The 17,515-nt window shown below is 35.5% G+C and overlaps 4 protein-coding genes across 7 annotated transcripts; all 4 read left to right on the top strand.

Moving 5' to 3' along the window:
- Positions 1-363: 363 nt before the first annotated feature.
- On the top strand, positions 364-3,844 carry LOC102630360 (uncharacterized). Of its 3 annotated transcripts, none has more exons than XM_006482260.4 (6): positions 364-550; positions 1,310-1,633; positions 1,808-1,953; positions 2,333-2,609; positions 2,891-3,163; positions 3,249-3,844. In XM_006482260.4, the coding sequence occupies exons 2-6, from the start codon at positions 1,325-1,327 to the stop codon at positions 3,726-3,728; spliced, it is 1,485 nt and encodes a 494-aa protein (XP_006482323.1). In that variant the 5' UTR covers positions 364-550; positions 1,310-1,324; the 3' UTR covers positions 3,729-3,844. The 3 variants fall into 3 exon arrangements, with proteins under 3 accessions (XP_006482323.1, XP_006482322.1, XP_006482321.1); XM_006482259.4 differs by having other exon boundaries at positions 1,306-1,633; XM_006482258.4 differs by having other exon boundaries at positions 1,224-1,633.
- Positions 3,845-4,042: 198 nt separating this feature from the next.
- On the top strand, positions 4,043-6,198 carry LOC102629871 (uncharacterized). The gene is made up of 2 exons (XM_006482256.4): positions 4,043-4,622; positions 5,128-6,198. The coding sequence occupies exons 1-2, from the start codon at positions 4,300-4,302 to the stop codon at positions 6,038-6,040; spliced, it is 1,236 nt and encodes a 411-aa protein (XP_006482319.1). The 5' UTR covers positions 4,043-4,299; the 3' UTR covers positions 6,041-6,198.
- Positions 6,199-8,232: 2,034 nt separating this feature from the next.
- LOC102629591 (uncharacterized) lies at positions 8,233-11,379 on the top strand. The gene is made up of 6 exons (XM_006482255.2): positions 8,233-8,554; positions 9,050-9,377; positions 9,469-9,685; positions 10,089-10,626; positions 10,707-10,805; positions 10,904-11,379. Exons 1-6 carry the CDS (start codon positions 8,479-8,481, stop codon positions 11,158-11,160), a joined length of 1,515 nt encoding a protein of 504 aa, XP_006482318.1. The 5' UTR covers positions 8,233-8,478; the 3' UTR covers positions 11,161-11,379.
- Positions 11,380-13,575: 2,196 nt separating this feature from the next.
- Positions 13,576-17,511, top strand: LOC102629309 (protein FLX-like 2). Of its 2 annotated transcripts, none has more exons than XM_006482254.4 (5): positions 13,576-13,733; positions 14,530-15,112; positions 15,516-15,661; positions 15,754-15,851; positions 16,372-17,511. In XM_006482254.4, exons 2-5 carry the CDS (start codon positions 14,550-14,552, stop codon positions 17,074-17,076), a joined length of 1,512 nt encoding a protein of 503 aa, XP_006482317.1. In that variant the 5' UTR covers positions 13,576-13,733; positions 14,530-14,549; the 3' UTR covers positions 17,077-17,511. The 2 variants fall into 2 exon arrangements, with proteins under 2 accessions (XP_006482317.1, XP_015387050.1); XM_015531564.3 differs by having other exon boundaries at positions 15,751-15,851.
- Positions 17,512-17,515: the final 4 nt, after the last annotated feature.

Here is a 17,515-nt window from a genome sequence, read left to right as displayed (position 1 = left end):
AAATATTTCATACAAATCAAAATATATATTTAAATCAGTTGCTTTTAGGAAAATGGCATCTAGATCCCAAAATTTTCATTTTTGCTCAAATAACGAGATGTTTATACTGTTATTAGAATAAGTCCCAAACCCTACTGTAATGATAAAACTAGTCCTATAATCTTGAATTTTAACAACAATCACAATATAAATGTATGTCGGATAATTCCGATTCTGAAGGGTAATTTAGACATTTGATTTGGGAGACAGTAACCTATCTGACACAAATTGATATACTATGTTCTTATTTGAGAAAATGTAAACAATAGGGATCCTAATGTTATTACTTCATTTACCTATTAAATTCGTTAAAAAACGCAAAAACACATCATTTCATTTGCATAAAAGTTCGAACCACTTTTATCTTCTTCACGCCAGATACAGAAACCAAATTGATTAAAATGTGCTTGAATGATTCGTTTCCCCGATGTTAATCAATTCCCAGGAACCAGTACGAGATTAAATAAGCTCTGAAATATCAAAATTGATTTTTTTTCCCCATCTTTTTAAGGTAAGAATTGATTTCTGATACCATTTTTTGTTTTGGGAAAGTTTATTTGTTTGCATGCACTTGTTAATGGGTTGAGATTAACTTGATTTGCTCCATTTTCTTAGCTTGGGACTAAACTGTTTTCAGTTAATGATGTTGCTGTTGTTTGATTCCTTAGCTTTTGGTTGTTTGTTTGATCAATTTAGCTGATAATGAGAGGATCCCATTTGGAATTTGATATGAATATGACGAAAAATGTTTTCTTTTGTGTGCTGTTGTTTTCGAGCTTGATGCAAGTGGATTGCCTATTTCGTTTCACTTTGCTGAATATTTATTTAAAGCTTGTAATCTGCTGGACTGCTGCTTGCTTTGGCGCTTTACTGATTCCATTGGATTTCTTTGTTGCATATGATTTCTTTGTCAAACCATTGTTTTAATGAAATAAAATCATATGGCCAGATATTCTGAGCTTTTGTTATGATTGGTGTCTGCATTTTATGCATATATTGTTCTTGGTGCCCATGTCTCTAACTTGGACTTAGTTGACTACTAAGACTAGTTTTTGAAAAAATTAGGATGCACCAAATTTTAATCATATTTTGTAGAATGTATGAAAAAACAATTTACATGGTCTCTGGTTGAAATTTGTCTTTGCTGTGATATTCTTATTTATTTTTCCATTCTCGTTCTGTAGGGGTTAAATAGTCTATCATGATAAGGAAGTGAGCAGCTTTGACAAGTTCATTTCTGTGTTCAATTTTAACCTTACTGTGAAGGTAGATAGAATATAGAAGCATGGGTAGTCCCCATCTGCCCAAGAGGAGAGTAGCATTTGTGCTGATTGATGGGTTAGGAGATGTGTCACTGCCAAGATTTGGGTACAAGACTCCTTTGCAGGCTGCTTATGTGCCGAACCTGGATGCCATTGCATCTGCTGGAGTGAACGGTCTCATGGATCCTGTTGAAGTGGGTTTGGGTTGCGGAAGTGACACAGCTCATCTTTCTTTATTGGGTTACAACCCGCGAGTGTACTACCGAGGACGTGGTGCTTTTGAGTCCATGGGTGCTGGACTGGCTATGTCACCTGGGGATATTGCTTTCAAGGTGGGTTTATTTTCTTGTTTCATATTCTTTTATAATCTTATTGCTGTTATTGATCTCACATGACTAATCAATAATCAGCATCTTCTTGTAGTTTCTTTTGATTTAAATATTTGGTTAATGTGTTTTAGATTGGTGGTTACATGTCATGACCAATTACCTATGTTTGATCTTCAGTCAAATTTTGCGACCTTGGATGAGAAAACTGGAATAGTTACCAGTAGGAGGGCTGACAGGCATTTTGAAGAGGAAGGACCCAGATTATGTGCAGCATTGGATAGAATGAAGCTCCCGTCTTTTCCGCAGTATGAAGTTAGAGTCAGGTGCAGTGTTTCCTCTTCACTGAACATTTATATCATGCTCAGCTGTTTCTTGTTAAATTCAATACAATGTAAAATGTAATCTGTTCTTTGAACCCTAAAATTATGTGTTGACCAAGTCCTATGATTCAATAATTATATCCAAAAAAAAAACATTAACGCTTATGATTCAATGATTCTCTCCCAAAAAAAAAAAAGAAAAAAAAAAGGCAGTTGAATTTGGTACCTTTGTTTGTATGAATGCAAATTTGTTCCCATGAATCAAGTAGTACAGAACTCATCCATCAAAGTTACAATAAATAGCTTAGTTCTTGGCTTTTACCTACTTCAACTTTTTGGAAATTAGACATGGACAAGCTTAACAAACAATCTTCTACCACAGGTATGCAACGGAACACAGGTGTGGGGTGGTTGTCAAAGGACCAAACTTAAGTGGCAATATATCAGGGACTGATCCATTGAAGGACAACCGCTTGCTATTTCAAGCTCAGGCACTGGATGATACTGATGAAGCAAAGCACACAGCAGCAGTTGTTAATGAGTTATCCAGGGAAATATCAAAAATTCTGGTTTCTCACCCATTAAATGCAAAACGGGCAGCCGAAGGGAAGAACATCGCCAATGTTGTCCTTTTGCGAGGCTGTGGTATTCGAATAGAGGTGTGTTGTAATCCTTGACTTTTCTGTTTGTCTTTCTTTATTGCAGCTGGCCTTGCTTAGAGAAACTGAACATTAATGTCTCAATCATTGGATGCGCTGTCTGGTAGTATGATTTCACTGTCATGGTTCTTGAAATTATTTTCTTCTTTTTCTTCCCTTGTGTTAGAAAGTGGCATTACCTTCCTAGATGTAAATTTTCCAATTGGAGCGTTTTTTAATTTATATCAAGTAAGAATTCTTAGTTATATGATTTTTTTTTTACCCTAAATCGCATATTGCAGGTACCTTCATTTGAAAAGAAACATGGATTATGGCCATGCATGGTAGCTCCTACTAAGATTATAGCTGGTTTGGGCCTATCACTTGATATTGATATCCTGGAAGCTCCTGGAGCTACTGGAGATTATCGAACAATTTTAACTTCCAAAGCAACTGCCATAGCTAAGGCACTCTCAGCTCCTTTGCAATCTTGCCCAAATGTATTTGTACCGGGGGAGGATGAGCATAAACCAGGCAGATCGGATGGCTATGATTTTGGTTTTCTTCACATTAAGGTCTAAATCTTCTGACAGCTATGATCTTGGGTCAATGGCTTTCTGAACTGTGATGATAACGGAACATGGATATTTGGTATTGCAGGCAGTAGATGATGCTGGCCATGATAAGGCTAGCATTTTCAAAGTTAAAGCTCTGGAAGCTGTAGATCGAGCAATAGGCCAGCTAGCAAGACTGCTCTGGCAGGCTGAGAAATCTGGGAAGTTCCAATACTTCCTTTGTGTCACAGGAGACCACTCGACTCCAGTTGAGTATGGAGACCACAGCTTTGAACCAGTTCCACTTGCAATGTGCCAACTAAAGGATTTTGTGGGTGCTGTGGGTGGGGAGTCTGCTGTCATGGAAATTCCCCTTGATCCATTTCCTCTACCCACTGTTAAGGCTGGTGAAGACCTAACAGAAGATACAAAGATTGAAAAAGAAAGAAGTGAACAGCTTCAAGCATTCAGTGGTGATTCAGTCTGTGAGTTCAACGAGGTTGCAGCAGCAAGGGGGTGTCTTGGGCGTTTCCCGGGTGGAGAGATGATGGGAATTATAAATACCTACCTTAAACTAAAAGCATAAGCTTTTTTTTTTTTTTTTCCCCTCCTTCCCGGAAGCTCGGATACTCTGTACCAATGTGTGGTGTTTTGAATAAGATAATTCTAAATTGAATATAACTCTGATCTTAAAATTTCTAATCACCAAAATTTTGGTAAGCATGTTTTGACATAAAAAGAAATTTACTTTATTTTTTTTCTTTTGGCATTTTCAAAGTTTAACCCTATTACGTGGTTAAATTTACTATACGTTGCCTTTTACCGTTTTACGTGGTTAATGTATTACACAATCACAAGAAAAAAGCAAAGTTAAAAAAAAGGAAGTAAAGCGCACTTTATCTTTAATTCTCGTTTTATATCTTCTTCCACTACCGAAAGTCTTGAAGCTTCATGGCCCCCCCCATCTGCCCATCTCAGCATTAAAGGGGCAATCATGGACATAAAGGTTTGATCATATCTAAAAGCCAAACCCAATTCCCATTTCTTAATTCTTAAGCAAATCATCACATAAACACACCACATCTCCTGTTCTCTCCTGCACCAAACACACACACACACACACACACGAGGGTACATGTTAACTTAAGCTTTAAGCCATGTATGTTACAAGGCCTCTTTCCTTGTACAGAAAATCGCCCAGCACTCTTTCAGCAGAGCTACCACCACAAGAGGGTCCATACTCGGGTATTTTATTGATTACAGATGAAGAAGCAGAAGCAGAAGATACATTTTGCTGGGGAACATGTAAACTTAGGAGAGTAAAAAGACTGCCGTTTCCTCAAGACAAGATGCTGACAGTTGTTCATTCAAATGATTATCAAGAAACTAGTGTTACTAAAGTTTGGTTCCTCCCAGTTCTCGATCAACCGTTGTCATCCAATCGGTACTATGTTATTAGAGCTAAAGGCAAATACAAAGGGTACGTCCTCGTTCTTAACATTTACATTAACTATAAAATTATAAAAAGGAAACATTTACATGAGAGTCCATCATACTTTTAATATACAAATTTATTTTTATTTAATTCTTATAACGTGTATTTATTTTTTTTATAATTAGTTGAAGCATACACATGACAAGAAAAAAAGTGTATGCACCATATAAATTTTCTCAATATTTGTGGGATATTTAGTATTATTTTATAAATACTATTTTTTATAACATATATATATATCAATAGAAGTGATAGTACTTTTTAATTCTTGTAAAAGGAAAATTAAATATACCAAAACTCGGTTGTTACTATTTTTACTTGTTCTAACACCCTCTTTTCAATATTTCACATGCACATTGTTTCTGTTTTCAGATTACACGTTTTTGAGTTAGAAAACAAACGTTATTCTCATTTTCAAAAACAAACACACCGCTTGTTTGCTATCAGTTTTTGAGAAACGTTTAAAGGTTGTTTTTCCCCTTTTCTGAAGGAAAACTTGCAAAAGTTCAAGGGAGACAGAGGTGGGTATGTGTTGCTTCAGCAATGTAGTAAAAGACATGAAACCAAAGCCATTTGATTTCAGAAACATATACCAGCAGTTCAAGATTCACCGCTACCACCGACACTCGTTCTTCGCCACGTCAGCAGCCACCACCGACGGCCTTCCTCCAAAGTTTCTCCGCAAGAAAGGCTGGGAGCTTCGCAGCTCCTCCTCATCATCAAGATCATTTCTACGCCGATGGAATAATGATAAACTCAGCGAAGCCCTGGGCCTCGATATCTCTCTTCGAACACAACTCCCAAGCTTAAACTTCCCCATCACCAACAAGCGTTCGAGTGTTAGCATTGTAGGGAAATGGTACTGCCCATTTGTTTTCGTTAGAGAAGAATCAAGAATCAGACACCAAATGAGAAAGTCGGTGTTGTATAAGATGACCCTCCAGCAGTGGTGGGAGAAAATATTCTCATGTGTGAACAATGGAGGGGATGATGCTAATGAAGTGAATGTGAATGTGAATGTACAAAGGGAAGTGAGTTATGTTTATGGCAAGCAAGGTGAGAGGGATGACAGGGGTAGGCATTTAGGGTTCGTGGGTTATAGGGTTTGTGATAGGAACTGTAGACGGCGAAGGTGGGGTAGAGGTGGTGGTGGTGGTGTTGTGGGGTTGAGTTTGGCCATTGACGAGAAGATGAGGTGGTTGCAAGAGGAAGGAGGGTGGGTTCGTGGGAGAGAAAAGGAATTGAGAGTCTCGAGAGTTGAAGAAATTGCTGGTGAAAACGGGTGGCAAAGATTTGGTTGCTTTGTCTTGGTTGAGAGTTTTGTGTTGAGGAGAATGGATGGTAGTATGGTATTAAGGTGTGATTTTAGGCACACACATAGGGTTCAATGCAAATGGGAATGAATCAATTAATTAGTACTCATATATAATGAGATGTACACATTCTTATTTTTGAAATGTTTGTTGGTAGTGGCAAAGGGGGTATATTAATATCTCTTTTATCATCATTTTGTAACCCTATGTTGTATTGTTGACAACTACTTCAATTTGGTTTTGTCTTACATATGAATTATTAGGGATATATATTATATGCTTTCACCATTTATTTCTTTATGCGACATAGACAAGCTAATTAATCAACCTAAGTACTATTTCCTAATTTATAATTAATTAAATCTCAAACGATATAATTGAAGGAATTTTATGTGTTCTTATCACTCCATTTGCAAGTTGTCAGTTTTTGGATTAAAATGATCTTCTTTTAAATTAAAAAAGAAAAAGTTACTTATTGAGATCTTTTTCCTTTAAGATTTGTCTTTGTCTGCTTTTCGTAAAGAGTTTAGAGAAGAGTCCAAAAGAAAAAGAAGGAAAGCGACGACTGAAAAGTATCGAAGAAAAGAAAAATTAATGCCCGAAGGAAAGGGCAAAAGGAAAACGAAAACGACTAAAGAAAATGAAAAGAAGTTAACGGCAATTTGTTTGTGGCTGGCTGTTAGTTTTGGAATTTTAATTAGTCCAAAATAATGAGTTTTGTACTTATAAAGGAAAGTTAAGAATACATTTAATTTTGTCCATTAAATTACTTAGTTATTTTGTGTCAAAATATCCCATAAAGATTAAGAAAGATTTAATTATCAGATAATCCAACTCTGAAGCTTGACCCAAGCCACATAATCCTTTAAATTTTAAAATACTTGTTTGGCCTTCAATGGTCTTGTTTCTATTGGCTCAATATCTCCACTCGGAACTCGAGGTGATGTGGTAACAAATATAGGAATACATCCAAAATTAACTACGTCGGATGCCATATGTAACACAACCCTCACCATTTCATCATCAAATATATCCATGGGCAGTGCACATACACGATATAATGTGTTACTAGACCTCAAAGTTGTCTTCATTGTGATACTATATTCATTAGGATTAATTTATAACACATCGTATACTCTTGCCAATAACTTATCAAAAAGATAATTTTTTCCAACCAAAAAAGCTCTATTTTTACCATTGACATACTCTATACGCCCATCCTCTAATGTCTCTCAGCAACCATCGTAACACAATTCAAGTACAACTGAATCCATTAAGCCTTAAATTATAAAAAAATAAATTATTTCAGCCCTATCAAATTAATAGTTAATTATAATGAATATGGTTTTTGGTGCGACAGGCTGATTGTCGCCAGATTCACCTATGAAATCATTTGCAGTTCAGTCAAACTCACGAGCAAGAAAATAACTCATACCACTATGTGATGTCGATTAGTGTTGGATCCGAATAAATTATGATCGGATTTCACTTTTTATCGTTGCCTTTTGCCGTTGCCGTTGGTTGATGATTCAAGAGTGGAAGCTGCCTTTGTTTGACGAAAGTTGAGAAAGAATGTTGCTTTTGGTTTGTAAAGAAGGGTAATTTGGGGAGAAAAGCATGTGTTTGGCTAATGTTGATAGAAAAAAATTAAGAGGGTTAATTGTGAAAATAATAAAACTTTTATGATTATTTTTGTAAATTTTTCATGTTAGAGCATCTCCAAAAGGCTCTATAAATTTTACTCTTCAAATATTCATTTGCTTACCTATGTGGTAAATAGATGAGTGAAAAAAGATATTGTTCTCCAAAAGACTCTTCAAATAGAAATGAGTTAATATTATTTTAATTAAATAACTATTTTTTTTTAAAAAAAAGTCAATAATAATTAAAGTACCTTTCTCTTTTTCTTCAACAAAAAGTCATAAAATATAAATTGAAAAGAGAGAAAGTAACTCTTTAAATTTAAAGAGAGAGGATCATTTTTTATTTGAAGAATCTTAATTGAAATGTCTTTTAGAGTCTTAAAACTCTTTAAATAAATAATAAAATCTTATTTAAAGAGTATTTTGGTGATGCTCTTAATTAACTTTGTCGGAGAGGTTGAAAAGCAGCTAATAAGGGCAAAGCGCGTACTTCGATTACTTTATACTTTCGAATCCAAGCACCAATCATAGAGTCTTTCCCTGTGAATTTTTTCAAAGGTATTGATTGCTTCAGTTATTCAAATTGAAATGGTCCAAGGCAAATTCAATTTCTCCACTGCTACCACATGGCTTTTTACATTTAACGTAACATGCATCAACAAGATGTTGCACCCAACAAATTTAAAATGTTGCTTTCTCTTGAAACTGTTCTGAGTTGTTGGATGTAATGTCTACGTATGATGTTACATATAATGTAGCATAGCCCTGGCCTTAAAGATAAGAACAAAAAAGTTCTCGGCGGTCAACGAAATTTACCTCGCCGCACCAGCATCGTCACACCATCACTTACTAGTTTCTCAGGACAACTGCAGAAACTTTCTGAAAATGGCTGCACAATCACTTTTATATGCAAATTTAAACCCACTGCTCATTTCCGGGTCAACAGGAAACCAGATCAAAGGTAACTGTTCCACTTGTACTGTTCTAATCTGTTGCATGCATTTAATCAATCTTTAGCTGATGCCAAAAGTGAGTTCCAATGTTTCTGTTTTGTTGATTCCTTTGATTGTTTTAAGGTTGTTCAATCATTGGTTCTTGCTGTTGGAAATGCTATCGATTATTCGCTCTTTGTGGGCTGTGGTTGTAAATTATGATTAATACACTGGCTAAATTAAGCATGAATCTTTAGAGAGACATGGTGCTGCCCGTAGTAGGGTTTTAAGGCATGTTTCTTGATGTCCCTGCACTTTGATGACATGAAGCCATCCTCGTTTGACTGGTAGGTTGAGTGGATTTTTCACCAGACAATTATACTTGTAGTGGGTTATTTTTTATGAGTGCAGATCATGTTAGACTAAATCATGTGCCACAGCAACCTTGATTAGAACAGAAGTTTCTTTATTGTTCTGATGTGTTGCTTGAATTTGCCTTTTTTAACCACCTCTATTACTTTCAGCTGGGGAACAATTTCTTGGGTCTTTTCCATTGAAGGCAAAGACTACACGCCCGAGGCTTTCAAATGGCTGTAGAGTAAGAGCAGCTGCGACTGCTGTTGCGTTACCGGTTGAAATTCCTTGTCAGTGGTACAATGTGATTGCAGACCTATCAGTGAAACCTCCTCCTCCGTTGCATCCCAAAACTTTTGAACCTGTCAAACCTGAAGATTTGTCTCCTCTATTCCCTGATGAGTTGATTAAGCAAGAGGCAAGCACTGACAGGTTCATAGATATCCCTGATGAAGTTCTTGATATATACAGGCTTTGGCGTCCAACGCCTCTAATAAGGTTTGCTCTGCTAATACATAATGTATGATCTTTTTGGATATATCTTTCTGTGCCATCTTTTGAATTCTCTTATGTTCTTTACTTCATTTAGAGCCAAGAGGTTGGAGAAGATTCTAGATACGCCCGCCAGAATTTACTACAAATATGAAGGTGTCAGCCCAGCTGGATCTCACAAACCTAACACTGCAGTTCCACAAGTGTATTATAATGCACAAGAAGGCACCAAAAATGTTGTAACTGAAACCGGTGCTGGCCAGTGGGGGAGTTCACTGGCCTTCGCATGCAGCTTATTTGGTCTCAACTGTGAGGTAGGACAATTTAAAGCAAAGTCATAGATCTTGCATCCAGTTCTGTCCATTCAAGTAGGTTGAACCAAATTGGATTTTATGTTATAGTGTGGTTAGCTCAATTTGTACAGCTTTAGATTATTCCCTTCTGCATAATGCATACTTGTGTGATGTTGTCAATTTTGGAGAAAAATGCGTAGAACATATGGCCAAAGTTGATAGCAAGTGTTTTATGTTCCCCCTTTTCAGCTAGCCATTTGATCAAGTCGTTTGAAACCACACATCCTTATTTCCTCTGTAGTGTAAGCATATTAACTGTTAATTGAGTCAGGGAACTGATTCCAAGTTGCATTATATCCGCACTTAATTCGTTTTCTGAATTCATGTAGAGCTAGTGACATTTTAATTTGAAATCTTTGTATAGGTATGGCAGGTCCGTGCTTCTTATGATCAGAAACCATATCGAAGATTAATGATGCAGACTTGGGGTGCAAAAGTACATCCATCTCCATCTGACATCACTGAAGCAGGTAGGAAAATTCTGCAAATGGATCCATCAAGCCCGGGAAGTTTAGGAATAGCCATTTCAGAAGCTGCAGAGGTTGCTGCTACAAATGCTGATACAAAGTATTGCCTGGGCAGCGTCCTCAATCATGTCTTGCTACACCAGACTGTCATAGGAGAAGAGTGTATAAAGCAGATGGAGGCTGTAGGAGAAACCCCAGACATCATCATAGGGTGTACTGGTGGTGGATCCAATTTTGGCGGGCTCAGCTTCCCATTCATCCGAGAGAAACTCAATGGAAAAATCAACCCTGTAATAAGAGCAGTTGAACCTACTGCATGTCCTTCTCTAACAAAAGGCGTGTATGCTTATGATTTTGGTGATACCGCAGGGATGACTCCATTGATGAAGATGCATACACTTGGGCACGACTTCATTCCTGATCCAATTCATGCTGGTATTATACTGTTTTGTTATCGATATGATGAACTAAATTTTATTCGTTTGTTGTTTACTTAGCATTCTTTGTTGCTGCAGGAGGATTACGTTACCATGGTATGGCACCATTATTATCACATGTCTATGAATTAGGTCTCATGGAAGCAATTTCAATTCCTCAGACCGAGTGCTTTCAAGGCAATTAACTTCCCTGTTTCCCAACTTATCAACTGATGCTAGTTATATAGAAAATAGCAGACATGTTTCATGTGGGATGTTCATTTTCTGTATTGCAGGTGCTATACAATTTGCTAGAACTGAAGGGATAATACCAGCGCCAGAACCGACTCATGCAATTGCAGCCACCATCAGGGAAGCCCTCCGTTGTAAGGAAACTGGAGAAGCAAAGGTTATTCTGACGGCAATGTGTGGCCATGGCCATTTTGACCTTGCTTCTTATGAGAAGTACTTGCAAGGAAAGATGGTTGACTTGTCGTTTGACGAGAAGAAAATACAAGAGGCTCTGGACAAAATTCCTCAAGTGATTGCATGAAGTGAAGAAATGACTGATGCACAATGTCGGATGAAATTCAGAACAGAAAGATCATATTTTTTTCTCATTGTACTTCCGTTGTTCATTATCTGAGAAACTTTGGGGAGTTTGTATAATAAAATAGATTCCAAGCTCCGTAATCAAATGCATGGGTATAATAAAATTGGTGGTAAATGTTTTGTAATAACATAAAATATAATAAAATTTTATTTTATTTTATTTTTTGAGTGAAGTAAATTTCTAATTATGAAAATTAGAACTATTTAAAACTTGAGATATATAGTACCACAAAAGGGCTATCTAATAGTAACATATGGAATCTATTTGTTGTATAATTGGAATGGGTAAAATGTTACAAATCTATCTATCTATATTTATATCTATATATCTATATATATATATAAAGTTGGGATTACAAGAGGTGATGTGGCATCACCATTTCTCATCATTTCATATTCTTTATTATCTAATAAATTGGTTGAAATTAAAAAATAATTACATTATAAAATATTAAAATAGAAAATAATTATTAGATTATAAATGATTACATGTCTTTTCCTCTTTCTATTAAAATTTAACAATATGTAACCATTAATAATAATTAATTATAAGTCTTGAAACATTCATTTATTTTATTATGCTAACAATTAAATTTTAGTGACTTAAAATACATCAATTAATTAATATAGGAAGGAAGATTCCTTCATCTTCTCTCAACAATACTATTAGAACCTAATTTTAATGTCATAATCTCATATTTAATTATTCAATCTTTTGTTTAGTGCCTTTTGGCTTCTTCAAACTCCATAAACATTAAATATTTAAGATTTGTGTCATCATTATTTCTCATCTTTTTTTATTCTCTATTATCTAATATATTGGTTGAAATTAAAAAATAATTACATTACAAAATATTAAAAATCTCTCTCTCTCTATATATATATATAAAGTTGGGACTAGAGAATGTGATGTGGCATCACTATTTCTTATCTTCTTGTATTCTCTATTATCTAATAAATTGGTTGATATTAAAAAAATAATTACATTACAAAATATTAAAAATAAAAAATAATTATTAGATTATAAAAGATTACATGTCTCTTTCTCTTTCTATTTAAATTCAATAATATGTAACCATTAATAATAATTAATTATAAATCTTGAAATATTTATTTATTTTATTATGCCAATAATTAAACTTTAGTGGCTTAAATATATCAATTAATTAATATAGGAAGGAATGTTCCTTCATATTCTCTCAACAATGTCATTAGAGTCTAATTTTAATGTTATAATCTCATATTTAATTATGCAACCTTCTTCTTCAAACTCTATAGATATTAAGTAGTTAAGATTTGTGGTATATTATTTCTCATCTTTTATATTTTCTATTATCTAATCTATTGGTTGAGATTAAAAAATAATTACATTACAAAATATTAAAAATAGAAAATAATTAATAGATTACAAAAAATTACATGTCTCTTCCTCTTTCTATTTAAATTCAACAATATATAACCATTAATAATAAATTAATTATAAGTTTTGAAACATTCATTTATTTTATTAAGCCAACAACTAAACTTTAGTGGTTTAAAATACATCAACTAATTAATATAGGAAGGAAGGTTCGTTCATCTTTCATCACCAATGCCACTAGGATCTAATTTTAATGTCATAATCACATATTTAATTATGCAACCTTTTATTTAGTGTCTTTTGGTTTCTTAAAACTCTATAAATATTAAGCATTTAAGATTTGTTATGTTTGGATTTTTTTATTATTTAACCAACATCCTCTTTAGAAATGTTCTTGTGTTTTTATTTTTTGACTTATTTAAATTTTTAGTATTGTATGCTTCATGGAGTACTCTTTTCTTCACGAGTTAAACAATAATAAAGATAGTTGGATGATAAGGGTTAGACTTTGTAAGATGTGGGAGTCTGTTAATACCAAGAAAAATAGAAAGTTGATTAGTGTGAACATAATTTTTATTGATGAAAAGGTTGTGTACACTTAACTATACACATTAATATATATTTTTAATGCTAACAAAAAATAATTAACTTTCATAAATAACATTAGTTTTATAAGGTTACGTCATCTTTTTAAAAAAATAATTCATATTTTTTATTAGTTTCATCAAATGTAAAGTAATAAAAAAAATAATACTAATTTTTTTTTAAAAGCCGCACGAAGTGCGGTTCCATTTCCTAATATAAATATAAAAAGCAAGTTTTACACTTTAATCTTCAAAATATATGCTATTAAATTAAATTATCCACCCAAAAAAATTAAAAAGTCTAATAAGATTTAAGGGCCGTGAAGGCCGGGTCAGTTTACACGACGTCGTTTTAATGAACTTACGATTTCCTACGCAGAAGAAGACATTATTTTCATTTTTAGTATACAGTGTTATTCCTTTTTTTTTTTTTTTTTTTTTTTTTGGGGCAACGATACGAACATTGAGCTCGCATACTCTTTCTCTGCCTTTGGCTCTGTTTCGCCAGCTAAAGCCTCTGCTATTCCATCATTCACTGACGATTTGCTACTGCCATCTATCTCTATTCTAGTAAGAAGAAACTACGTCGTCTCTTGTCAGCGGTTTTTTTTTTTTTTAAAGAAAAGATAAAATCCTTTAATTAGGGTTATTTCAAAGTTTTTTACAAGCAGTTTTCTTCCAAAATCTTCATTTGTAAATTGGCAGTCCACCATATGATTGTTATTTAATTTTTTTTTGTCTTTTTTATTTTTCTTAAGTTTCTATTTGAATTCTTGGGGTTTAGTGAAGCATTTGAAACCTTAATTAATAGAAGAAGAAGAAGAAGAAGAAGAAATTTTTAGTGATTATAATGTTATTTGGTAACTTCTATCGCTGTGGAGACAGCTTTCATTTCTTGCCTGCTGTAAGGTGATGGTAACATGCAGGAGTTATTCGGGTTTTGAATTTGACTTCAGCATTGTCATTGACGTTTCTTGATTTTGATATCTTACTGAATTTTACTACAATTTGTTAGAAAGTGGAAAATGGGTTAATTTCAATTGTTTAACTATATGAATTCCTCCCTAATCAGTCTTTGAATATGTGAATACTTCCCATAATCTGTGTGATAATTGCAAACTCTTGACTGATATGCTTTCGAGTGCTTCACATAATTTGTACGCTGACGAGAAGATTTTGTAATTAGGAAAAATGTGCACTTTGCATTCTTATTTTATCTTAATTTCAATCTTTTTATTGCTGTAGTTGAGTATGATTTGTCACTGTACCGCTTCTAGTTTTGGAACTTACCAAGTGCTTTCATAATTACATTTCTCATTTTCCCTGCTAGAACCAGCTTGCTTATTGTTGGTATTTCTTGTATCAGGTCATAACTGAGTGATTGAGATGGGAAGCAAGGGTCGAATTCCACCTCCTCATCTAAGGCGTCCTCCTCCAGGCCCTGGCATGATGCATCCTGATCCATTTGTCTCTGGTATGCGCCCCCCAATGCCAGGTGCCTTTCCTCCTTTCGATATGATGCCTCCTCCTGAAGTTATGGAACAAAAGATTGCCTCGCAGCATGTGGAGATGCAGAAGCTTGCAACAGAGAATCAGAGGCTTGCTGCTACCCATGGAACATTGAGACAAGAACTTGCTGCTGCACAGCATGAGTTGCAGATATTGCATGGTCAGATAGGAGGTATGAAGTCTGAGAGAGAGCTACAAATGAGGAACCTTACCGAAAAGATTGCCAAGATGGAAGCCGAACTAAAAACTGCAGAGCCCGTTAAGCTAGAGTTTCAGAAATCAAAGACAGAAGCTCAGAACTTGGTTGTAGCGAGGGAGGAACTTATTGCCAAAGTACATCAACTGACCCAGGATCTTCAGAGGGCCCACACAGACGTGCAGCAGATACCAGCTTTGCTGTCAGAACTCGAGAGCCTCAGACAAGAATATCATCACTGCAGGTGTAATTTTGAGCTTCTTATATTGTCATAATAACAACTTAAAGAAAAATTGACTTGACAAATCTGGTTTAGTGAATGTGAATGCTAATGCTTGTTGCTTGAGCATGTAGAATTGACAAAATGTTCATTGTTCAGACATTATTTATCTATTTCTTGTAGCATCTTAGACAATGCCTAAAGTTGGAGCTCACAAACTGGAAATAAGATGTACACTTATTTTCACGTGTACCCTGGACTTCCTCTTCAGACAAGTTTACTCCAAGGCATTACATTTTGGACATCCCTGGATCTGTGAAAGTTCTAGTCCACAATATTATTTTCTTCATCTTGCTTTCCAACATTGCTATTGCGCTATTTTCCTCAAAATTTGGTCCAAAAATGCCATAACCTTCCATTTGTGCAGGGGTACTTACGAATATGAGAAGAAATTTTACAATGACCATCTTGAATCACTTCAGGTGATGGAGAAGAACTATATTACCATGGCAACAGAGGTGGAAAAGCTACGGGCTGAGTTGATGAATGCTCCTAATGTAGACAGAAGGGCTGGTATTCTTACCATTTCTTTTCTCCTTCCCTTTTGGAGCTCCTTTTTTCATTTTTGTATATTACTAATGTATCACATTTGCAAACATAAGCAGATGGATCTTATGGTGGTGCAACTGGAAACAGTGAGAATGAGACTTCTGGACGTCCTGTGGGACAAAATGCTTATGAAGATGGTTATGGTGTTCCCCAGGTCTGTTGTCTTCCTCGATTTGGTTTTATGTAAACTGTTGCTTTATCATCATTCATGGTTGTTAATCTTGGACAAAATCTGCATTGCAAAGTTGTGCTTTTTAGAATGATGACCATGTTATTTGCTAATATCTATATATCTTGCCATCCCTTGTTTGGTTTCCTTGTGTATGTATTTTCTATCAGAAACTTGATTTCCTTGATCAGATGGTTATCCATCACAGTCATTTTAGTAAAACCAATTATGGGTGTTTGATTGTCACAAGAATAATGTGGATGGTGAAATAAATTTTTTCTAGGGGAAAGAAAATGGCAGTCACAAGTTTGTTAAGGGGACAAACTAAATCTGTTCATCACATAGGTTAACCTTGCTTTTCAACTTATTCAGAGGATGGTCCCGTTGAAGCATGGTTCTAGGAGTGATGTTTCAGTACTAGACTGGAAGAAGAAAATTCTATTGCTCTTTTTTTTTTTTTTAACTGCTGCGAAGACTGATGCCACTCTTTGAAATTTTGTCATAGGGGCATGGGCCTCCACCTTCAGCTACTACTGCTGGTGTTGTTGGTGCTGGGCCTAATACAAGTACCAGTGCTTATGCGGCAACTCAATCAGGAACTCCTATGAGGGCTGCTTATGACATACCAAGAGGACCTGGTTATGAGGCATCCAAAGGACCTGGTTATGATGCATCCAAAGCACCCAGTTATGATCCAACCAAAGGACCCAGTTATGATCCAGCCAAAGGACCCGGCTATGATCCAACAAAAGGACCTGGTTATGATGCACAGAAAGGTTCTAAATATGATGCACAAAGAGGGCCTAACTATGATATACACAGGGGACCCAGTTATGATCCACAGAGAGGGCTCGGTTATGACATGCAGAGAGGGCCTAGTTATGACATGCAGAGAGGTCCAGGTTATGAGACACAGCGAGTTCCTGGCTATGATGTACAGAGAGGGCCTGTCTATGAAGCACAAAGAGCACCCAGTTACATTCCGCAAAGAGGACCTGGATATGATGTACAAAGAGGGCAAGGGTATGATATGCGCAGAGCACCTAGTTATGATCCATCAAGAGGAACCGGTTTTGATGGAGCACCCAGAGGTGCTGCCCCACATGGACAAGTACCGCCACCTCTGAACAATGTGCCTTATGGATCTGCAACACCACCTGCTCGATCTGGAAGCGGGCAACCTCGTGGTGGGAACCCTGCTCGAAGATGATTTTCTTTAGACATCTCAGCAAAACAGATATTATGCAACATCTTCCCAAAGAGCAAGTATGGAATCAGAAGCTATTTTCCCTTTTGCTGGTTCATCTATTTTCTTATCCAGCCCTTGCAGAGAGTAATATCCCCACATTTGAGAAGCATTTAAATGAAGCTGACTGCTGCCCCCATCTTTTTTTTAACAGTATACTGATACCTCATATTTCACTCACCAGTCCTTTTTGGCAATCATTTGGTGCTTCTATTTTGCTTAAATGATTGAAGAGAAACTTATCGGCTGTCAGTAATTGTAGCTATCATGTCAGAGGATGTACTTTGATCTAGGAATGAATGCACATAAAATGGGAGAACGTGGTTGGTTAATTGCTGTAATACTTGATTTACATCTTGAAAACCAAATTCGATGATAAGCTGGTTCTTATTTTACTTATAGT

Source organism: Citrus sinensis, chromosome 6, assembly GCF_022201045.2.
Source record: "Citrus sinensis cultivar Valencia sweet orange chromosome 6, DVS_A1.0, whole genome shotgun sequence".
Taxonomy (NCBI): domain Eukaryota; kingdom Viridiplantae; phylum Streptophyta; class Magnoliopsida; order Sapindales; family Rutaceae; genus Citrus; species Citrus sinensis.
Note: the sequence above shows the minus strand (reverse complement) of the source record. Positions and strands in the feature narration are given on the sequence as shown.